Source organism: Panthera uncia, assembly GCF_023721935.1.
Source record: "Panthera uncia isolate 11264 chromosome B3 unlocalized genomic scaffold, Puncia_PCG_1.0 HiC_scaffold_1, whole genome shotgun sequence".
NCBI lineage: Eukaryota > Metazoa > Chordata > Mammalia > Carnivora > Felidae > Panthera > Panthera uncia.
The window spans coordinates 59,409,182-59,434,206 of record NW_026057582.1 but is presented as its reverse complement, the minus strand read 5'-3'; the positions used below and the strand labels follow the sequence as shown (position 1 = coordinate 59,434,206).

At 33.8% G+C, this 25,025-nt stretch overlaps 2 protein-coding genes across 5 annotated transcripts in view; one reads left to right on the top strand and one right to left on the bottom strand.

The window, feature by feature from the left end:
- Nucleotides 1-25,025, top strand: part of MIPOL1 (mirror-image polydactyly 1) — a 304,816-nt gene that overhangs the window by 114,174 nt on the left and 165,617 nt on the right. The gene's annotated exons all lie outside the window — the stretch shown is intronic.
- LOC125908797 (40S ribosomal protein S24-like) lies at nucleotides 23,563-24,112 on the bottom strand. The gene has a single exon (XM_049611621.1). It carries the CDS (start codon nucleotides 24,069-24,071, stop codon nucleotides 23,676-23,678), a length of 396 nt encoding a protein of 131 aa, XP_049467578.1. The 5' UTR covers nucleotides 24,072-24,112; the 3' UTR covers nucleotides 23,563-23,675.

Sequence of the window (25,025 nt, the reverse complement as noted above, 5' to 3'; positions counted from 1 at the left end):
TTCCAATTATAGAATAATGAAATCATGGGAATGTAATCTACAACATGGTGACTATAGTTAATAATAATGGGCATATTTGAAAGTTGCTAACAGTAAATCTTAAAAGTGGTCATCACAAAAAAGAAAACAATTTGAAAAACCAAATACAATGAAATGTAATATTGTTTTGTATATATTTAAAAGAACATTTCAACATTCCAGAAATGCCTTCATATGTCTTTTCTGTCAGAATTTCTTGTCAAGAGTAATCACTATTCTTTCTTCTAACAGCATAGGTCATTTTGCATGTTTTTAAACTTAATATGAAAGCAATCATGCTGTGTACTCTTTTGTGTCTGACTTCCTTTACCCAATGTTATTCTTGTGTGTTGATCTGTATTGTTATAGTTATCAACAGTGTATCTTTTTCTTTACAGTGATGTTCCATTGTATGGTTATACTCTTATTTACATATGCACCAGTTGATAGGAATACAGGTTGTTTCTAATCTTGACCTATTATGAATGAAATACTATGGATGTTCTTGTACATATTTTTTGGTCAATGTTAGAATTTATTCCCTGTGGTTCATATATAGCATATACACAGGAGAATGCCTGGCATAGGTTTAGCTTTAGTAATTAATTCCAAATGTTTTCCCAGAGTTGTACCAGTTTACACCAGCAGCGTAAGGAAGTGGCTTCCAGTTGTGAGGGTCAACACTTGGTATCTTTATTCATTTTAATTTCTATCATTTTGATGGATATGTGGTCTTATTGCATTGAGGCTTTAATTTGTATTTCTCTAATGACTAATGATGTTGAATACCTTTTCCTATAATTAGTGGCCATTTTGATATCCTCCCTTATGAAGTGTCTGTTCCAGGCTTTTGCCCAGTATTAAATTTGGTTGTCTGTTTTTTTCTTACTGATTTATATAAATTGGGTACAGATACTTATATAGTCTTTGGCTTGCATTTTTATTCTTATTGATGTCTTTTGATAACAAAAGTTCTTAATTTTAAGGAAGTCAAATTTATCATTTTTTCTTCTTATGGTTAATGCATTTTGTGTTCTATTTAAGAAACCCTTGTGGGGCACCTGGGTGGCTCAGTCAGTTGGGCGTCCGACTTCAGCTTGGGTCATGATCTCATGGTCCATGAGTTCAAGCCCCGCATCTGGCTCTGTGCTGACAGCTCAAAGCCTGGAGTCTGCTTCGGATTCTGTGTCTCCCTCTCTCTCTGCACTTCCCCAGCTTGCACTTTGTCTCCTGTCTCTCTCAAAAATAAATAAACATTAAAAAAAATTTTTTTTAAAGGAAAGAAACCCTTATTATTCCCACAATAATGAACACACTCTGTAACGCTTTCTTTTAGGAGCTTAATTATTTTAGCTTTCACATTTAGGTCTTGATCTGTTTCAAATTAATTTTCATATGGTCAAGGTAGATCGTTTTCTTTATATGGAAAACCAGTTGACTGGCCCCAACATTATGTATTAAAAAGATCGTGTACTGCCCTCCCATCCCCAGTGAGCTATAGGGGTATGTGTGGGTTTCTTTCTGGACTGTGTTCTGTTGGTGCAATTTTCTGTCCCTGCACTAATACTATACTATGTCTTAATTCCTGTAGCATTATATTGTGTCTTGATTTGTGATGGTGTAAGGATCCAGTGTTGTTGTTCTTCAGTTTTTCCGTAGTTATTCTGTGTCCTTTGTTCAGCTTGTCATTTTCCATTAAAAAAAAAATCTGCTATTATTTTGATGGGAATTGCATAGACTCTAAAGATCAATTAAAGGAAGATTGTTATTTTAGCAATTTTGAGTCTCCTTGGTCTTTTCGATGAAAACTATTAATTTTTCTTCAGGTACTGCTTTAGTTGTATCACACAAATTTTGATAAGTTGTATCTCATTATTATATACCTCAAAATATGTTTTAAGTTTCTTTTTATTATTTTTTGGTTTTTTTTTTAATGTGTATTTATTTTGGTGGCGGGGGGGGGGGGGGGGGGGAGAGAAGACAGACAGAGCATGAGTGGGGAAAGGGCAAAGAGAGAGAAAGACACAGAATCCGAAGCAGACTCCAAGCTCCAAGCTGTCAGCACAGAGCCCGATGCAGGACTCAAACCTATGAACTGTGAGATCATGACCTCAGCCGAAGTTGGACACTTAACTGACTGAGCCACCCAGGTGCCCCTGTTTTTAATTTCTAAGTGTGATTTCTTCCTTCACTTGTGAATCATTTAGAAATGTGTTGCTTAATACTTAAACATGAGGAAATTTGAGATTATCTTTCTGTCATTGAGTTGGAATTTAATTACATGGTGGGAAAACAATCTATATGATTCAGTCTTTAGAAACTTGTTGATACCTTAAAACAGTCCCTATTTGTTAGATATGTACTATTTAAAATATTGTGTATTTTGCAGTTGCTGAATGTATGTTCAGCATACATCTATATGTTATTTAAGCAAAGTAGATTATTCATGTATTTGAATTTTATGTTTATAGATTTATTGTTGCTTGTTTTATCAGTTTCTGAGAGACATGTTTAAACTATCAAATGATGGGGTGTCTGGCTAGCTCATTCGGTAAAGTATGAGACACTTAATCTTGGGGTCGTGAGTTCAAGCCTCATGTTGGACATGGAGCCTACTTTTTAAAAAAGTTGAAAAAATAATAAAAATAAAAGAAACTACCAAACAATTAGGATGAATATCTCTCTTTTTAATTCTGTCACCTTTTGTCTTAGTTCTTTTAAAGCCACGTGGTGATGTACTTAAATTTTTAGGATAACTGTATCTCACTATTCCTATGAAATGTGTATTGTTATCTTTTTTAAGTTTTTTATTTTAATCCCAGTAAGTTAACATACAGTGTTATATTAGTTTCAGGTGTACAATAGTATGATTCAGCAATTCTATACATCACCCAGTGCTCATCACAAGTACATTCCTCTAATCCCAGTCACCTATTTCACCCATCCCCCGGCCCATCTCCCCTCTGGTAACCATGATTCCATCTATAATATTCTTTAGCTCCATTCATGTTGTTATCTTTTTTATATTTATTACTTTAAATTCTACTTAAGTATCGTAGTGTCATAGCCTTTTTCATTTGTACTTTCAACTTTTGCCAGCATTTTATTAGGAAATATTTCTAACATATTGCAAAGTCATAAGAACCTTAACCGCAAACATCTGTTCACCAACCAGTTGGAATCCATTGTTAATATTTTCCTAAAAGTAATTTATTACATTTGTTTCTACATTTATTCATCCTTCCCTCTGTTCATCGATTCATCTCACTTAGTTGATGCATTTCAGGTAGATCCAGGCATAAGTACATAGGACCCTAAATTCTTCAACATTTTTACAGGTTTTCCCTTTTGATTTAAAACTTACATACACTAAAGTATACAATCATTAAGTGTACATTCTCTAACTTTTGACAAATGTGTACGGCTGTGTAACTACCACCACAGAAAAGATCTAGGAGGACATTATTGTCACCCCAGGAAGTTCCCTCATGCTCTTTTTAGTTAATCCATGTTCCCACCCCCTACTAAATCACTGATAATGATATTTTTACATCATTAATTAGTTTTACTTTCCTCTAGAAAGTCATGTGTATGGGATCAAAATGTATCTAAGATGTTAACATTTATTTGTGTGTTCTATTCTTCTGCAGGTAAGAAATGTATCTTTTATCTCATTCTTTTGTATCTTGCTCTAAGTGCTGATTTTTATTTTAAGATTTTCATTTTTTTTTTAAGTAGTGTAAGAGTTTCGTTATTCTTTCTTTGTATTAATTCCTGTAGGTCATTTGGTTAGAATGATGATTATGCATCAGCATATTACTCCTAGAGCTCTACTATAGCTTTGCCATCTTAAGAGATCAAAAACAAGTTATTTCCCAGAAAGTTAATTTTCATTACCATTATGACTAACACTTTTTAAAATATAACAGACTGTATTAAGTACATAATGACATTTTTCCAATATATTGTTATTTAGCGTAATAGTAAACCCTTCCTGATTTCCCTGAACAGGCAGTGCTCCTCTAGTAGCAAGATTCCACATAGTGTGAATTTAAGCCATTAACTCATTATGAAACATTTGGTAATTAGTGTATGTTCCTAAGTATTGGGGGACCTGTCTTATAAACTTTTTGTCATCGAAGACTCTTTATTCTAAACATCTGACTTTTTAAAGAGAACCACAGTTTTATAGTAGCATCTTTAGACAACCACTTGATGGTTTCATGAACTGTCATTTGGGCACAAAAATTCAAATTGGTACAGTTTTGTTTTTTTAATACATCTCTGATTTCGTAACGAATTTTTTCCGTTAACATTTTAGTGGATTATATTTATGCTAAATTTTATCTTCAAAAACAAAAGTAAATGGAATCAAATAGCTTATCTCCTGTGCTCACACAGATATTGAAGGAGGAATGTAAAGATCTGAATATATCATTCACAAGAAAGTATTTGTCTGTTTAGTCCAAAGTGTTAGGACCTTTATTTATTTATTTACTTACTTACTTACTTACTTACTTACTTACTTACTTTTGGACACTTTAAAACTTGCATTGTCAACATACTATATCAAAGCAGGTTTTCATATTTCTTTTGGAAATGACTCTGGCTGTGCTTGTACATTTGCATACAGGTTTGTTTGATTAATTGCTACTTGACTCATCTGTCATAATACTAAGCTCTGAGATCACACAAGATCAGATTCCCAAACCACTTCGTAGAATTAATTTAAATATTTAATGTCAATACCTTGAAAAATTCAGGGGAAAATGGTTTTAATTGTTACTTGTAGCCTATTTCAGTATTATAATCCCTTGAAAAAAATGTACATTTATATATTAATTCTTATTAATATTATCCTATTGTAAAAAACTGTAGTGTTCTTATAAGAAGGTTAAATATATAATAAAATACACTTTTAAATTGTAATTTTTCTGGAAACATTCAATAAATATATCTATAAATATAAGTGTATTATAGATTTTTGTGAGTGTGTTGTTTTGGTATAGTGATCATTGAAAATTTGAAAATTTTTCCACTGTTAACGTTTACTTTTTATTTGTTCACAATTTTGATTTTATATAAAACTCAACACACAAAAATAACGTAAATATTAAATCTGCAATTTGATGAGTTTTGACAAATACGTATAACATTTCCATAACCCAAGAAAGTATCCTCATTTATTTCCCTTCCCTACCGATCATCCCTTCTTCAGCTTCACTGAAACAACTTTTCTGACATTTTTAAGCAAGATTTATTCTGTTTGTTCTAGAACTTCATACAAGTACAGTTATACAGTGACAGCATTAATTTTGTGATAGTTATCCATGTTGTTCTCTGTATCAGTAGTTCGCTCCTTTTTTGTAAGTAATATTCCACTGTATAATATTCTGTATTTCACTTTGTATTCATTCTCCTGTTGATGGACGTTTGGATTTGTCAGTTTGTCTAGTATGGTAAAGACTACTGTGAGAATTCTTGTGCAAGTCTTTTTGTGGACACATGCTATTACTCTCTTTTTAAAATAAGAGTAGAACTGCTGGGTTGTAAGCTTGGTATTTATTTTCAAAAGAAATTAAGCAAATTGTTCACCAAAGTTGCTGAATCAATTCACACTCTCAACAGCAATTTATGGAAGTTTTGATTGCTCCACATGCTCACCAACAGGTGTTGTCAGTATTTCTTTTAAATTTTTTTTTTTAACGTTTATTTATTTTTGAGACAGAGAGAGACAGAGCATGAACGGGGGAGGGCAGGAGAGGGAGACACAGAATCTGAAACAGGCTCCAGGCTCTGAGCTGTCAGCACAGAGCCCGACGCGGGGCTCGAACTCATGGACTGTGAGATCATGACCTGAGCCGAAGTCGGCCGCTTAACCGACTGAGCCACCCAGGCGCCCCGTTGTTGTCAGTATTTCTAATTGTAGCTATTATAGTAGGTGTATAGTGGTATATCATTTTGGTTTTAATTTACATCTCCCAGTGACTAATGATACTGAACACTTTTTCATGTGTTTCTTAGCTATTTATATACCTTTTTGAACATCTGTTTAGCTCTTTTGCCTATCTTTTAATTGGGTGATTTTACTTTTTATTATTGATTTGTAGGAGTTCTTTACATATTGTAGATAAAATCTGTTGTCAGATATATGTATTAAAAATAGTTCCTCAGGGCGCCTGGGTGGCTCAGTCCATTAAGGCTCCAACTTCAGCTCAGGTCATGATCTCATGGTTTATGGGTTCGAGCCCCACGTAGGGCTCTGTGCTGACAGCTCAGAGCCTGGAGCCTGCTTTGGATTCTGTGTCTCCCTCTCTGTCTGCCCCTCTCCCTCATGCTCTGTCTCTCTCTCTCTCCTTCAAAAATAAATATCAAAAAAAAAAATTGTTTAATGTTTCTCATTCTGTATCTTGTGTATTCATTTTCTTAATTCTATATTTTGATAGGCAACAATTTTAAATTTTAATGAAGTCTAATATATCAATTTTTTATTTTGTTTTTGTTTTAATTCCAGTTAACACACAGTGTTATATTAGTTTCAGGTGTACAATATAGTAACTTAATGATTCCATATATCACCCAGTGCTCATCATAACAAGTGTACTCCTTAATCCCAATCACCTATTTAACCCATCCCCCAGCTGCCTTTCCTCTGGTAATTATCAGTTTGTTCTGTATAGTTAAGAGTCTGTGTTTTTGGTTTCTTTTTTTGTCCCCCCTTTGCTCATCTGTGTTGTTTCTTAAATTCCACATGTGAATGAAATCAAAAGGTATTTGTCTTTCTCAGACTGACTTATTTCGCTTAGCCTTATACCCTGGATCCATTCACGTCATTGCAAATGGCAAGATCCCATTCCTTTTATGGCTGAATAATATTCTGTTGTGGATACCACCTCTTCTTTGTCCATTCATCAATCGATGGACACTTGGGCTGCTTTCATATCTTTCAGCTTTTGTAAATAATACTGCTGTAAATGTAAAGGTGTATGTATGCCTCTGAATTACTGTTTTTGTATTCTTTGGGTAAAAATCCACTAGTGTGATTACTGGATCATAGAGTAGTTTTATTTTTAACTTTTGGAGGAAACTCCATACTGTTTTCCAGGGGGCGGCTACACCAGTGTGCATGCCGACCAACAGTGTACGAGTGTTCCGTTTTTTCCACATCCTCCCCCAACACCTCTTGTTTCTTGTGTTGTTGGCTTTAGCCATTCTGACAGATGTGAGGTGATATCTCATTGCAATTTTGATTTACATTTCCATGATGATAAGTGATGATGAACTTATGTGTCTGGATATCTTTGGAGAAATGTCTGTTCATGTCTTCTGCCCATTTTTTAATTGGATTATTTGTTTTGGAGTGCTGAGTTATATAAGTTCCTTATATTTTTTGGATACCAACCCTTTTTTGGATATGTCATTTGTAAATATCCTCTTCCATACTGTAGATGACCTTTTAGTTTTGTTGATTGGTCCCTTCTCTGTACAGAAGCTTTTTATCTTGATATAGACCCAATAGTGTATCTTTGCTTTTGTTTCCTTTGCCTCAGGAAACATAATTCAAAATGGATTAAAGACCTAAATGTGAAACCTGAAACCATAAAAATAATGTATTAATTTTTAAATGTATCTTGTCTAAGAAATCTTACCTTATCCCAAGTTTGCAAAGATACTGTCTTATGTTTTCATCTGTAAGTTTTATTATTTTAATTTTTGCTTTAAAAATATTTTTTTAATATTTATTTTTGAGAGAGGAAGAGAGACAGAGCACGAGTCGGGAAGTGGCAGAGAGAGAGGGAGACACAGAATCTGAAGCAGGTTCCAGGCTCTGCGCCAACAGCAGAGAGCCTGATGCGAGGCTCAAACTCACGAACTGTGAGATCATGACCTGAGCCGAAGTCAGACACTTAACCAACTGAGCCACCCAGGCACCCCTAGTTTTTACTTTTAATCTGTGATACTTTGAATTAACTATTGTAAAAGGTGTAAGATAAAGATTGTGGTTTATTTCCTTAACCAGTTACTATTCAGTTGTTCTGGCACTATTTGTTGAAAAGGTGGGGTTTTTTTTCCCCCCGTCATAGCCTTGGTGCCAATTTTTGAAAGTTAATTGACCATTAAAGTATGTGTTTGTTTATGGGCATGCTATTCTATTATAAAGATCTATTTGTCTATCCTTATGTAAATTCCACAATGCATTGATGGATGTATCTTTTGATATCAGGCATTGGAAGCCTTTTCAATGTACTTTTTAAAGCTTATTTTAGTTATTATAGACTCTTTGCTTTTTCCTATAAATATTAAAGTCAGATAATCAGTTTCCATAAAAATCCTGGTGGGATCATGATTAGATTATGTTGAATCTTTAGATCTTTAGCAGGTAGGGGGATTGACATCTTAACAATTTTTAGTTTTTTAATCTGTGGTACTTTTCATAACCTTGGGACTATAATAAACACACCACATAGTTAAATTGTAAGAATCTCAAAGTTTCATCTGTTTCATTTATTTCATTTTGTCGTATTTTCCTTAACTTGAATTTGTTTTAGCATTTTCTTCGTTCTCATTTTTTCTCTTCCTCCCTCCCTCCTCCTTTCTTCCTTTCTCCCTTTCTCTTTTCTGATATACATCTATTGTTGTTGAATTCAGTTCTCATTTATCTGACTATATCTTTACTTCACTCTCATCTTTTTAGAATGTATTCAATAGCAATAGGTATAGATGAATATAATAAGATTAATATAAGATCTCCCTAAGGGATCTCTGTATTCGATATATATTCTTCCTTACCACCATTATATAGTAGCAACCCAGTTTCCCCTTGGTAGTCAGTATCACTTACCCAGCCAGTACAGTAACCCCTTTCCTTACATACTGATTCAGAGGCATGAGGAGCCCCAAGCAAACAGGTGGCAGTTTCAACTTCCAGTTTAAGAGTCTCATGCTCTATCGACTGAGCTAGCCAGGTGCTTCAACTTCCAGTTTACTGGAATTTCTGTTATGTCTCTAGGTGGAAGTTTTTCTCCCTTTGGAGCTAAGAACTCTGTATTATCAGAACCTCTGTTTGCAGAGACGGGAAGCAAAAATTTTGCTGGTAGATCACTAGAAGTAAGTGAATGAGGCCATTCTCATTTTACCTCTTAATTCTCTGACCCATGAATACTGGCTATGGATGAAAAGGCCAGTATGTATAATACCCTGATTTAGAGCATGCACACTGTCATGGAGAACCTCGCCCTAGCTCCACAAGATATTGCCACCTAACTGACATTACAACCAAGTGTACAAAAATCCATTCGTGTTTTATCAAGCCAACTATGTCAAGAAGTTGGGGAACATGGTAAGGTCAGTGAATTCCATAAGCGTAGACCCACAATATTGTCACACTTCTTTTGCTGATTTGCTGTGAAATGATCAGAACAAGGCTATGTAGAATACTGTGATGGTACACATGGCATTCTGTAAGTTGACAGATGGTTGTTTTTGCCTAAGCATTGCATTCAGGGAGGGCAAATCCACATCCAGATAAAGTGTTTATTCCAGTAACAACAGTAAAGAGCAGTTTCAGTAAGAAAGTAGAATAGAAGTTTTTGATCCAAGAGTAGAGTTTCAGAGTTAAAGATTAAAGAGAACTAAGAACCAGATACTGCTTTGGGTATTGTTTGAAAATAAATATTATTAGAACAAATGAGTCAAGAAATTGTGAGGTAAGAGTTTTATGTGGGTGACTCTTGCTTTTCTCTAAAATATTGACAAGATAGTTTCTTTTAAAATGTGGGAAAGTAACCTTGGTTGTCAGATCACAGTGGTGCAGTTGAGAAAGCAAGTCATGTAAATTAGTCCTTCTCAAGCTATCTGTGGTGAAGGACCAATTTAAAAAAAAAATATTTTCCAATGTGTTATCACTTTTTATAACTAATAAAAATTAAGTACCAAAAAATGAAAAAGCAAATAGACATGGAAAATTCAACCATACTTTTTTTGTTATTGGGTTCAAACAGCCACACATTTGCTCTGTGAATTTCTATAAAATGTTTAATTGCCTCCTCTGAATTTTAGTACTGCCTTCATGGCACTATCGGTTTCAGACCAGCACTAGCCCCTTGGATCACACACTCCAATTGGATAACAGAAACTTCAAAAATTGAAAGGATTGTTTAGTGGATTAGTGACCTGGAAATGACAGTTAAGAAGCAGAAAAATGCAAATCCCTTCTTCCTACCTCTGAAGTAATAGTATGTGAAAGAAGGAATACACTCTACTAGAGGGTTCACAGAGACACATCACTGGAAGTAAGGTGGTTTTTATATTGAGCTGAAAAAATAAAGGGATTAAGTTTAAGATTGTATAGAAGTATCCTGGTAATGAAAAGATACCTCCAAAGGCCACAGATGACGAAAGTATAAGGAGGGTAGATAAGAGAAAGAGCTAAGCCAACAGAAAATTAGAGTTTTCATTGATCTGAGTGAATTGAATATAGTAGACCATTCTTCACTGAGATTGTTCTCCAGTTAATCACTGCATTTGGGTAATGTTCTTGACCTTACAAATACATGTCATTAAAACAATTACAAGAACGTTAAGGAATTAAAAAAAAAAAAAGGTATAAATTATAGACTTCATTGAACAACGAGGAAGTGTCCTGAGAATTGTCCCAAGTTTCCAAAGCTTTTGTGACAATATTCAATAAATCAGTCCACAAGTGTTTACTGGTTTCCTATGAAGAACGCTTGTTATCATATTTACATATTCAAGGTAATTAAAGCCTTATCTTTCAAAGAATATTAAACTTGTTGATACTTTGATTTGTCATACTTTTTTTAAATTTTTCTCCTATTTTAATCTTGGAAATTGGAGTGGCTTCTGTTAGGATTTTAAAATGTTTGAGCAACACATTTTATAAGAATATTAAGAATGAACCCGTAAGTAACTGACAGCTCTAGTGAGATTACAACATTTATAATAGCAAACAAACAAAAGTTTGCAAGCCAAGAAGAGGCATCTGTAATTCTAGGAACGCAATAACTGAAAAAGAGCTTAATAAACTATTAAAATGTGGCTATCATCCAGTGACTACTATTTCCTGATCTCTACTTTGTGATTTACAATAGTATAAGACGCATCTCTGTCCTTTTGTGCAATAACTGCCAACTTAACATTTAGGTTATACTGTTGTTTGTTTATGGATTTTGAGAAAATCCATTGAAGTTTACTTAAGAACCAACTCATTACAATGGTATTATTTACTGAATTTTGTTTTCCTGACTATTAGCTAACTACAGGGTTCAGCATTACAAGGTTATAACTGTACAAAAAGGATCAAAATACCATATCCTAGCTGTGGCATTAGCTAGAGAAGTAAAGTCATCATCTTAGAAATAAATGTCTCTATAGAACTGAAGAGATTAAAGAAACTAAGCTTAGATCAGACTTCTTTTATGTAGTAATTTTATAATTATATTAATTAGTTATAAAATATAGATTTTAATTACTTCCCAGTTATTCATTTTAAACTACAGCAATACAATACTTTTCCGAAATAATTAATATCAAAGCAAAAATTTAGGACAGTTATAGAAATATTGAAATTGAAGAGGAAGTGTTTTTTTAATTTTATTTTAAAAAGTTTTAACATTTTATTAAAAAAATTTTTTTAATGTTTATTCATCTTTGAGAGAGAGAGACAAAGCACGAGCAGGGGAGGGGCAGAGAGAGGGAGACAAAGAATCCAAACAGGCTACACGTTCTAAGCTGTCAGCATAGAGCCCAACATAGGGCTCAAACCCACGAACCATGAAATCATGACCTAAGTAGAAGTCGGATGCTTAACCAACTGAGCCACCCAGGTACCCCAACGTTTTATTTACTTTTGAGTGAGAAAGTAATAGAGTACAAATGTGGGAGGGGCATAGTCATTTCTCTATAGCCAGCAGGCTCCAGACTCTGACCTGTCAGCACAGAGCCAGATGCAGGCCTCAAACTCACGAACCACGGGATCATGACCTGAGCCGAAATTGAACACTTAACTGACTGAGCACCCAGGTGCCCCTGAAGATGAAGTGTTCTTAATGAATTGCAACTTTTAATTAAACTAATAAAATTATATGATCTCAAATCTATTTAAGATTTTAGGTCACCATCCTGATCATCTGGAAACTACCAACCAAGTATTCTTAAATTTTATACAAACATATTTCTAATTCAACTTAAGTTATACATTAGATATCAGATATTAATAACATTTTGTGTTTAGATTGCCATTTTCTTCTTGTTAGGCCCTAGTGGATTGAGATTCTGAGAAGATGTGGGCATGGTGAAAAGATTTCCTCTCTCCAGAACAGTAACTACTACTGAAATCAAGGAACTATGGTGGCTTTTATCTTTTATTTTGGGCCCTACTTCATTTTTTTGGTAACCTGCTTAAATTACTTCCTTGGATTTATCATCCTACCCTTCCCTTTTTTTACTCCCAGATCAAGGCGCCATAATACATAGCCAGAGAATTAGCTGCGAATGCTAGGAAAGAGAGATCACAGAGGGGTGTGTTGAGTGGCCAAGTGGTAAGTTAGTGCTGGCCTTCTTTTGTGTTCAGGGAAGTGTTAGTTACATTTAAAGGGCTAAAATGGAACAAACATCTGCAATATATTGAATTTTTTTAAACTCCTTTAGTTCCTATTACCAGCTCAAATCATAGGAATCATTTCTAAATGTGTTCTAAATAAAATCTGAAAATGGTGATTTAATAACTCTCTTCTTTGGTAGACTAACTCCATTTGGTAAGTTAGCAGTCTTTACTAACTCTTTTTCAGACTAACTACATTTAGTAGGTTAGCAATTTCTAGCAATTTGTTAGATGTTATATAATTAAAGACTTACTAATTTACTTTTAATTTTCTCAAATTTAGTAATTATTATCACTAACATATTGTGGTATAACCTGGAGGAAAATTTCACTGCTAAGGAAGTGTTTAGGAATTTGTCTACATAATTCCATTTCCTACTAACTATTCTAGGAATTCAGATTTACAGATACTAGAAAAGATATATTGAAAGTTATAGGAAATTGGAAGAGTGTTAAGTCAGCTTGAAACAAATGAAATTTACCATTCAGTTTCTGTATTGCAACAACTTTTCTCTCAATAGGAAAAATTGCTTTTGTTCTCTTGAAAAATGATAGAAGCTTCTTGCCAGTATAATTATTACCAATCTTGCCATGCTTCAAAAAACAATTGGAAAAAAATGTAGGAACAACAGGTTACACAAGAATGCACAGAGTGAACTCGATGATTCCCCTGGCATTATGTCTAAAGTCACCCTTCCTGACTCAGGAAGATAGAGCCCAACCAAACACAACAGTGGTCTTGCTACAGTAAAGAAAAAGAAATTTAAGTCTAAGTATTTGATCTAAGTATTAAGTCTAAGTATTACCTGAAATTTGCAGATGGTATTAAATGAGTGGTAACTGTGCATATGTTAGGTATCTTACCATGGACCATCCACAATATGTAGTGTACAACTAGAAGCAGGAAATCCTAGAATCAGGAAAATGTGAGGCACAGTCTAGAGAAAATGTAGTCAATAGAAACAAATCTCAAGACATTAATATGTTAGAAATTGCAAAGTGTTTAAAGTATCCATATTATATTTCTTCAAAGACTGAAAGGAAAGATGATCCTAATGAGTGAACTGATGGGAAATATCAGCAAGGAAACCAAGTCTAGGAAGAACCTAATTGTAAAACTAAAATTGCAACATCTGAAGTGAAAAACTCAGTGAACAAACTGACCAGTTCAGAGACTGTACAATAAAAGATTAGTGAACGTGAAGACAGATCAGTAGGAATTACCCAACCTGAAGTAAGAGAAAAAAATGAAAGTAAAAGAACACAACCTTGATGATCTGTGGGACAACATCAATCAGTCTAACAAGTGTGCCACAGAAATCCCTAAAGAAGAGAGAAAAAGTGAGTCAGAATAAATATTTGAAAAAAGAATTTCTGAAGATTTTTCAAATTTGGTAAAAACAGTCTTCTAGATCAAGAAGCTCAGTGGACACCAAGAAAAATAAATACAAAGAAAATTTTACCTAGGCTCATCAGAATCAAACTGATGAAAACCAATTTAAAAGAGAAAATCTTGAAAGCAGCCTCAAGGATGGGCACTGATACATACATGGAACATTCCTGCGAATGATGGCTGACTTCTTACCAGAAATAATGAGAGTAAGGAGACAATGGCCATAACCTTTAAAGGAGTGAAATGAAAAGACAAAACCAAAAACTGTCAACCCAGAAGTATATATATAGTGAAAATATCCTTCAAAAATCAAGTAAAACCATGTAAAAAAAATGTAGCAGAACTATTTTACAGAAAAGTGAAAGATCAGAGAATTGAACTCCAGTATAACAAGATCTAGAATATCTAAATATTTAGAAATTGAATAGTACCCTTTAAGAAAAAAATCCAAGAGTCAGTGTAAGTAAAGTGAATTAGAAAAATACTACAAATTTATGAGATAATACATATCAAAATTTGCGAGATGTAGCTAAAGCAGTCTTCCAGAGAAATTATATAGCTTTAAATATTTATGTTAAGAAGAAGAAACATCCACAATCAGTGATTTAAGTTTCCATCTTAAAGATTAAAAAGATAAGCAAACTAAATAAACACAAAGTAACTAAAAGTATAAAGAGCAAAAATAAAATAAATGTAAAAGAAATATGAAAGAAAAACAACAGAGAAAAGTAAGCCAAAGTGACTTTTTTCTGAAGATTAGTCAAATGTATACGCCCTAGTAACAGTGAGCAAGGAAATGTGTCAGAGAAAGACAAATGCGATATGATTTTGCTCGTATGTGGAGTTTAACAAACAACTGAGCATAGGGAAAAGAGAGGCAAACCAAGAAACAGACTCTTAACTATAGAAAACAAACTGAATATTACTAAAGGGGAAGCGGATGGGGGGATGGATTAAATAGGTGATGGGGATTAACGAGTGCACTTGTGATGATCACCAGGTGTTGTATGGAAGTATTAAATCACTAAATTGTAGATCTGAAACTAATATTACACTCTATGTTAGTTAACTAACTGGAATTTAAATAAAAACTTAAAGAAACTGAAAAAGAAAACTCAGATTTGTAGTATCAAGAATGAATGGAAGGATATAAGTACAAATTCTACATTTATGAAAGGGTAACAACAGTATTATGGAGAATTTCATGGTAATGAATTTGATGACTTATATGGACAAATAAGTTGAGAAACAATTTACCAAAATTAGTTATTCACTATTTCAATTTCTTGTGTAAGTTTTACTAAGTTGTGTTTTTCCAGATTTTTCCATTTCATCTAGGTTATAAAACTTTTAGGGGTGCCTGGGTGGCTCAGTCGGTTAAGCGTATGACTTCGGCTCAAATCATGATCTCGTGGTTTGTGAGTTTGAGCCCTTGTGTCAGGCTCTGTGCTGACAGCTCAGCCTGGAGCCTGCTTTAGTTTCTGTGTCTTCCTCTCTCTCTGCCCCTCCCACACTCACACTCTGTCTCTCTCAGTCTAAAAAATAAACATTAAAAAAATTTTTTTAAAAAGACTTTTAGAAAAATTGACAACCCAATTTTGAAAATTTCATGGAAATATAAATGACCTAGAGTACTCAAAAAAGTATTGTAAAAATAGGAATTTGAAGCATTCGTACTACCTGATTTCAAGACTTATTATTCAAATAAGTCTTGAAGTTTTGTAGTTATTATTCAAAAACTACAATAATATGTCTTGTGCATATACAAATCAGTGGGACAGTGTAGACAGCCCAGAAATAGAACTACTCCTATATAATCATTTTTTTTGCATTTTTAATAGCTTTATTGAGATGTTCATGCTATTCACACATTTAGTGTATGATTCAGTATTTTTTATTGTATTTACAGAGTTGTGTATTCCCGCAATTTTAGAATATTTTAATCCCAAAAGAAACCCTGTACACATGGTCAGTCATCCCTATTCTCCCCCCCCCCCATACCCCTCCCCTAGCCCTAGGCAACCAGTAATCTGCTATCTGTCCCTATAGATTTGCCTATTCTTTTATATAGGGGAATCATACAATATGTGTTTTTTGTGTGACTAGCCTCTTTCACTTTACATAATGCATTTAAAGTTCGTCCATGTGGTAACATGTATTAGTATTTTTTTTTTTGCCAAATTATACTTTTTAAATTGCCAAATAATATTTGTATGGATATACCACATTTTGTTTAACCATTGATCAGTTCATGGACATTTGAGTTGTTTCTATTTTGTGTTTATTGTGAATAATGATACCGTGAACATCCATTTACAAATTTAGTGTGGATATATATTTGCTTTTTCTTTTGGGTGTATACCTGGCAATAGAATTTTTAGATCATATGGTAACAATGTCTCACATTTTGGTGAGCTACCATTCTGTCTTTTTTGTTACTGGTTTATTTCACTTAGCATAATGTCACCAGTGTACAGTGTGTCAGAATTTCCTTCCATTTTAAGGCTAAATAATATTCCATTGTGTATATATACCACATTGTGTTTACTCATCAATCAGTGGATATTTGGGTTACCTCTACCTGTGGTTATAGCGAAAAATGCTGCTAGGAACATGGGTGAAGAAACATTCTGAGATCCAGCTTTCAGCGCTTCTAAGTATATACCCAGAAGTGGAATTGCTGCATTGTGTGATTATTCTGTTTTTACTTTTTTGAGGAACCGCAACATTGTTATCCACAATGGCTATGCCATTTTATATACTCAGGAGCAGTACACAAGTCTTCAAATTTCTCCATATCCTCAGCAACACCTGTTATTTTCTGTTTATTTTATAATAGCTATTATAATGAGTGTGAGATAGTGTATTATTGTGGTATTTGTAATGATTACTGAGGGTAGACATCTTTACATATATTTATTGGCCATCTGTATGTCTTCTTTGGAAAAATGTCTACTCATATTCTTTGCCTATTTATTAGTAAGATGTATTTTTTTTTGTTTTTGTGTTATAGGAGTTCTTTATATATTCTATATATTAACCATTTATTAGATATATGATTTACTAATATTTTCATCTGTTCTATGTGGTGCCTTTTCATTCTTTTGATTGTGTTCTTTGATGTACAAACGTTTTGAATTTTGATGTAGTCGAGTTTATCTATTTTGTCTTTTGTTGCCTGTGTTTTTGGTGTCATATCCAGGAAATCATTGCCAAACCAATGTCATGAAGCTTTTCCCTTCTCTTTTTGGCTAAGAGTTGTATAATTTTAGCTCATACATTATTTAGATATTTGAGGCATTTTGCGTTAATTTTTGTATATGCTATAAAGTAAGTGTTCAACTTTATTATTTTGCATGTGGAAAACTAATCTTCCCAATACCATTTCTTGAAAACACTGTCCTTTCCTCCACCGAATGGTCGTAACCCTTATAAGAAATTATTTGACCATATTTACAAGAGTTTATATTCCTGAGCTTTCTATTCTGTTCCATGGTTTACTTGTCTGTCTTTATGCCAGTACTACACTCTTCTGATTATTGTAGCTTTGTATAAGTTTTGAAATCAGCATACGTAAAAACTGTATATGTCATGTTTTATTGGTGATTGGTGAATTGACCCTTATATCATTATAAAGTGTCCTTCTTTGTAACAGCTTTTGACTTAAAGTCTATTTGCCGGATACTATTAATAGCAACTCCTGTTCTTTTTTTGGCTACTGTTTGCATGAAATATCTTTTTCCATCTTTTCAGTTTAAGCCATTGCGTGTCCTTAGATTTAAATTGAGTCTATAGCAGACCATACATCCTGTTGGGGTTTTTTTGTTGTTGTTGTTTAATCCATTCTGTCCTTTGAAGAATTTAATACAGTTACATTTAAAGTAATTACTGATAGAGAAGGACTTCCTGTTGATCTTTTGTTCATTGTTCTCTATGTGATTTGCAGTTTCTTCAATCTGTGCTTCCTCCCTAGTGCCTTCCTTTGTTTTCAGTTGATATTTCTATAGTGATGTGCTTTCATTCCCTTCTCATTTCCTTTTGTGTATAATTCTGTAGATATTTTTGTGGTTTGCCATGGGATTGCATAAAATATCCTAAAACTTATAGCAATTTATTTTAAACTGATAACTTCAATCACATAAAAATTATACTCTTTTACATCTCTGCCTCCCCAATTTATGTTGTCACAAATTATATTTTTACATATCATACACTCATTAACATAGATTTATAATTATTTCTATGCTTTTGTCTTTAAATTCTATACAAGAATAAATAGTAGGTTTATAAACCAAAAATTACAATAATACTAATGTTTATATTTGTCCATATATTTACCTTTAGTGGAGAACTTTATAATTTCATGTGGCTTTTTATTTACTGTCTAGTGTCCTTTCATTTCATCTTGAAGGACTCCTTTTAGCATTTCTTGTTAGGGCAGGTTTAATGTTAAGGAACTCCCTCAGTTTTTGTTTATCTGAGAATGTCTTAATGTTGTCCTCATCTTTGAAGGACGTTTTTGCTGGATATAGAGTTCTTATTTGACACAGAATTGGGCTTTTTTTCCATTCAGCAGTCTGCGCATCCCACTGCTTTCTGGCCTGCAAGGTTTCTCCTGAGAAATCTGCTAGTAATTTTATTAAGGGTCCCTTCTGCATAAAAAAGTTCTTTTTCTCTTGATGCTTCCAAGATTCTCTTTGTTTTTGACTTTCAATGGCTTGATTATAATGTGTCTTAGTATGAGTCTCTCTAGATTTATCCTACTTGGAGTTGAGTTTCTGGTATTTTTATATCCTATATTTTCTCAAATTTGGGAAATTTTCAGCCATTATTTTTTCAAATGAACTCTTTGCTCCCTTTCTCTCCCTCTTCACTTTCTTTGAATCCCCTAATAAGTCCACTTGATGGGACTGTAAATCCCTTTGACTCTATTCACTTTATTTTATTTTATTTTATTTTATCATCTTATCTTGTCTTATCTTACTTTATTTTATTTTTTGCTCCTCAGACTCAGTAATATCAAATTAACTTTAAATTTACTGATAGTTCTGCTTGTTTGAGTCTGCTGTTGAACCCCTCTAATGAATTTTTCAGTGTAGATATTGTGTTTTTCAGTTCTAGGTTGTCTGTTTTCTTTTAATAATTGTGTTAATTTGTTGATATGCTTATTTTATTCATAGATTGCTGTCCTGATATTAATTTTATGTTCATGTTCTCCTCTACCTCATTGAGCATACTTAAGACAGCCATTTAAAGTCTCTATTCAGTAACTTTGATTCACTTTGTTCCTTCAAATAGGCCATGATTCCCTCTTTCTTTGTATGCCTTCTCATTTTTTTTATTGTTGGAAATTGGGCATTTGAACAAATATCCACATCTCCCAGTCTTTATGGACTGACTCTATGCAGGAGACTTTGACTAATGAGAGTAGTATGATGGCTCAAGTTCTTCTTGGGCCTTTTCTAGACATGCATCTTCCCTGCGCCTATGTATGCCTTTTTCCCAGTTCTTCCCTTTACTTGGCTGCTCTAAATGTCCTAATTTCCCTTAGAGTCTCATACTTGCTTCTTTGCAGGTCCTTGGATGTCTGTTGTAGTCTTCTGCTAATAATTTCTTGACTGCAGACACCTAAAGCTCTACATTTCTTCTATAGTACTCATTCATCACGGTATCCACTGTTGGTTTCAGCAACTTCCAGCCTGATACCCAAACTATGCCATTCTTCCCATCAGTACTCCACAATCAGACAAGGCGGAAACAAGTCCCTTGGACCACCTGTAGACAAGCCAGAATGTTGGAAAAAAAGTCCCACTTTTTTGTCTTATCCAAAGAAGGAACTGGGAATTGGACAGCCTGCTTGCAACTGACATCTCTGTGATGTGCCCGGGGGGACAGTCCAGGAGGGGCAAGTAAAAATGCCACAAAATCTCCTACTAATTTGAGAGTGTCTTTTTCTTGGCTGAGGGTTCATTTGGTTGCTGCTGATCCTTAACTGGTTTCTAGAATTCCCACAAAGCTTGGTTCATATGTTGCTTACTTTTTATTTCCACTGGGGAACTTGGGCCTGGAGCGTCATCCTACACCCTTTTGCAGAGGTCACTGTCATTGTGGCTTTGATTTGTTTTTCCCTAATGACTAATGATGTTGTCTTGTCTGTTTTTGTGTTTATTAGACATTGTATATGTTCTTTAGAGAAATGTTTCTATTCTGATCCTTTGCCCATTATTTATGTGATTATTCTTTGTGTTACTGAGTTGTAAGAGTTTTTTTATATATCATACTTACAAACTATTTATCACATATATTATTTGTAAATTTTTTCACGTTCTTAACGATATCATATGGGGCACAAAAGTTTTTTTTATTGTGAAGTTCATTTTATACTTTTTGTCACTTGAAGGCTTAGAAGGTTATGCTTAATATAGTGTCACTAAGATTTACTCCTAAATTTTTTATCCTAAGATAAATTACTCCTAAGGTGTTTTCTCCTAAGATTTTTATGGTTTTGACTTTTACAGTTAGTTTTGTGATCAGTTTTAAATTAATTTTTCTGTATGTCTTAAGCAAGTTGTCTAAGTTCATTCTTTTGCTTGTGGGACTCACTTGATTTTAGACCAGGACATCAGTTTAGTCCATTGAGGAAAGATAAGACAGCAAATAGTGGTGCAACAGCTGGGTATCAGTACGGAACTAAAAGGAGTCTTGACTCTTCATGCTGTAATCAAAATTAAAGTCAAGGAGGATTGTAGACCTAAGCAAGAAAGCTAAAACTTGAGGAAAATATCTTTATTACACTGAGTGAGGGAAGCATTTCAGAAAGGACAGAAATAGCTCTAACCATAATGCAAAAATTGATAAATGTGCCTTTAACAACATTAAGGCTATCATCAAAGGCCAACTTTAAGAAAATGAAAAGATAAGCCAGAGTATGGGAGAAAATATTTGCAGTTCATGTATCTGACACAAGACTTAAATATTAAGCATGTTTAAATAATTCCCACAAATCGATCATAAGAAGATAAACAGTCTCCCCTAAAAATGGGCAGAAAATTCACAAAAGTCCAATGAACACATGGGGAGATTATAATTTGTGAACAGGGAAACACAAATTTAAATGTGATACTACACCACATGAACTATGGCATCTGAAATTTAAAAGACAGACACAACAATTATTGGTGAGGTTGTCAGCAACCAAAATTCTGATCCACTGCTAATGGGAGGAGAAGATGGTACAACCAGTTTTGAAAACTGCTTGGCAGTTTCTTATGTAGTGGAACAATATCTACTCTGTGACGTAACAATTCCATTTCTAGGTATTTAGCCAAGGAAAATGAAAATATATGTACATTGTAAGAGTTGATTAATAGTATGTATATTAACCTTTATTCTGAAATAGAGATGCAAACTATGATTTTTCAGATGAAAAACTTTTCATGAACGCAACTCACATAATAAACTTAAATGGTATTGCAAAAATAATATTTTAATAACAGCATACTAAATAAATTCCTGCATACATGTGGATACCTTTAAAATAATTGTCATCTTTACTAATCCTTTTACTTTGTTGTTTAAAATGTTTCTTGGAGTGTCTGGGTGGCTCACTCAGTAAGCATCCGACTTTGGCTCAGGTCATGATCTCGCAGTTTGTGAGTTCAAACCCCATGTCAGCCTCTGTGCTGACAGCTCGGGGTCCTGGAGGCTGCTTCAGATTCCGTGTGTCCTTCTCTCTCTGCTCCTCCCTTGCTCACACTCTGTCTCTGTCTCTCTCTCAAAAATAAACATTAAGAAAAAATAAAATGTTTCTTTAATCTTTTTTTAAATAACTCAATAGTTTAAAAGGACTAAAAATTACTGTGTTTGTTACTAAATCCCTAGTTATTTACTTTCTTATGGTGTTTTTGAAATGAATATATGTAATTAAGATATATATGTACAAATTTGTAGAAATATGTCATTGTGTGGCATGTTGCCTGGTGGGTGCTTGTATCTTGTCTAATGGAGGCTCAGTGAATATTTACTGAATATATGTTTTTAAATATGTTTTATGTGTGTGTGCATGTGTGTATATACACACATATCAGCTATAGTACATGTGGCTTTAGAGTCTCATTCACGTAATTATTGTTTTTCTTTTTTAATCTTTGGTATTTTTAAACTTAATACCTCTGAGCATTGTATAAATATTGATTTAAACTGTTATTGATATTTTTCCGAGGCTTTAAAGAAACAAGTTACACTTTGAATTTGAAAACTCTTTATTCCAAGTTATTGCAATGTAACAAAAGCATTCTAGTTACTGTTTTGAAATCTAAAATGAAGTGATTTTTAAAGATTGTTCTAAATTAAGAAGAATAAAAACTTATTTATATAGTCCTAAGTGCTTCCAAACATCTGCAGTTCAAAGTACATAATTCACATTGACACCAAAGTGTAGTGTCTGTTTTGACTGGAAGAGTCTGTTGTTATTTTTTGTCTGCAAAGGAAAGAATTGTATAGAATCCAAGTGGAGTGACGTTTGATTGTATGCAGTCACAATGGTCCGTGACTGAAAGCAGATTGTACAGGAGAAACGGGAGCTGTTAAAAACTTATACAATATTAGAAAACTTTTTGTTAAAAACTTAAGGCATATTAATCTTTCGGAAAGAGCACATAGAGTAAAACAGTGTAAAACAATGTATTATCTGCTTGATATAATTCTTCATTATTTACAACAGCAAGTAAAAGGAAATTACTGCTGAAAACAGATCTTGTATTAAAAATGGGCCAAATCATTTTATGATAATTTTTATAAATTTTATATTTTTTATGTTTTTATAACAATTTTTATATTTTATATGTTTAGTTCACTCGCACTGTAGAATTGTTTGTTTATAGAGAAAATTTTAATCCTTTTTTTCTTATCAGTGAACCTACAGACCACAGAATCTCTGAGCCCCTGAGATATTTTTACCATTCTACAGCTGTCCATCTTTTTTTATCTCTATCCCCCTCTCATTTATTCTTTCTCATGTTATTTTGAAGGAAATACCAGATATAATATCCTTTTTATCTGTAACTTTTATTGTGTATTTCTTTTTTTTTTTTAAGTGTATTCATTTTGAGAGAAAGAGAGAGTGAATGAGGAGAGGGGCGGAGAGAGAGGGAGAGAGAGGATCCCCAGCAGGCTCTCCCAGAGCCCTCCACAGAGCTCAAACTCATGACCTGAGTTCGTGAAGATCATGACCTGATCTGAACCGTGAGATCGTGACCTGAGCTGAAACTGAAAGTTGGATTCTTAACCAACTGAACCACCCAGGCGCCCCTTACATTGTGTATTTCTAAAAGATATGAACTGTTGCTTATAACCACAGTATCATTATCACAACAAAAATATTAACAAAGAGTATTGTGAAGCATCTGATCAGTTTTCAAATTCCAGTCATTCCATAAATATCATAACTTTCTTCTTTGTTTGAATCTGTATTTAATAAGAATTACACATTGCAAATGACTGAATTGACTCTTAACACTTTTTTTTCACATAAAAGTTCTTAGTTTATTAATCCTCTCATGAAAAATCTGCACAATCGCCAGATAGTCCCTGAAGCATCTTTACTCCTTCTGTTGTCCAATCTCCAGCTCACTGCTAGACACTTCATTTCTTTTTGCCAGCACCAACATTAGCTTTTGCAGTTCCCCTGACTTTCTTCATTCGGTTCTTGCGTTCCTTTCGCTGTTTTCTCGACGTCTTTTTCTTCTCATACAGGCCATGTCGTGCAAGTCTATGTTTGGGTTCATTTTTCTTTGCATAATCCAAGGAATCATAAATCATGCCAAAGCCAGTTGTCTTGCCACCTCCAAAATGGGTTCTGGATCCAAATACAAAGATGACATCTGGTGTGGTCTTGTACATTTTGGCTAGTTTTTCCCGAATTTCTGTCTTAGGTACTGTTGCCTTTCCGGGGTGAAGAACATCGATGACCATCTGTTTCCGCTGAAGTAGTCGGTTGGTCATGAACTTCCTGGTCCGGATAGTTACTGTGTCATTCATGATGGCGGTCGAGCTTTAGGCAGCCAGGGAGGAAAAGAGCAACACTATTTTTAATTTATAGATTCCCTTTCTATCTCTTTTTGTCCTTGGAGTTTATTTTTTAAACACATTGAGTCCGTTTTCTTGTAGTTTCCCAGTTTATTGATTGCACCTCTGCAGTGTCATTTAATGTATTCCCCTCTTCTCTTTAAGTATCTATAGGCTTGATCAGATTTAGATTACTGTTTGTTACCAAGACTGCTTTACAGGTAGTTTTGTGTTTTATCTGGGAATACATGTTGGTTTGTGAAAGAACTACGTGAGTTATTAACAGGTCTCAGTGGTCTATTAAATGATCTCAGTATATTAGTATCTCTTAGTTTATTAATGACTTCAAAATTGTGATATTCTAATACTCCTTCTTTTTTTTATTAGCTTGGATGCTTCCATAGCCATTTTCTTATCTATTCTTTGACTACCCAGTGGTAAAGTTTATATAAGAAAGGGTAGATAAATTCTTGGCTTATAAATTCCCCCACAGTGCTAATTAGTTTTTTTAAAAATTTTATTGTAATTATAAATTTAATAATTTAAACATATTCTGTGTGTTACAATATATTTCACTTACTATCCCTATTGGTGATCATATTGTCTCATCTTTAGCTACAGGAGAGCTTTTCAAGTTTTCTACTGAGTGCTTTCTGAGTCTCTTTGATAATTTCTTAGTCCTGATTAATACAAAACTTCTGCTAAGAACACGTGTTCTTGGATCATATTGTATATTTCTTGTCCCAGACCTGGAGTCAGCCGTATATCCATGGAGTCCTATATTTTTAGTAGGAAATGGTACTTGAAACTCATAGGGTAGGTGCTAAAAGTACTCATTGCTACCGGATTTCCTGTTATTTCTATCTTTTTCAATGGGCAGAACTAGGAAATACACAAACACATATTTTTTAAAGGTAAAACTCTTTG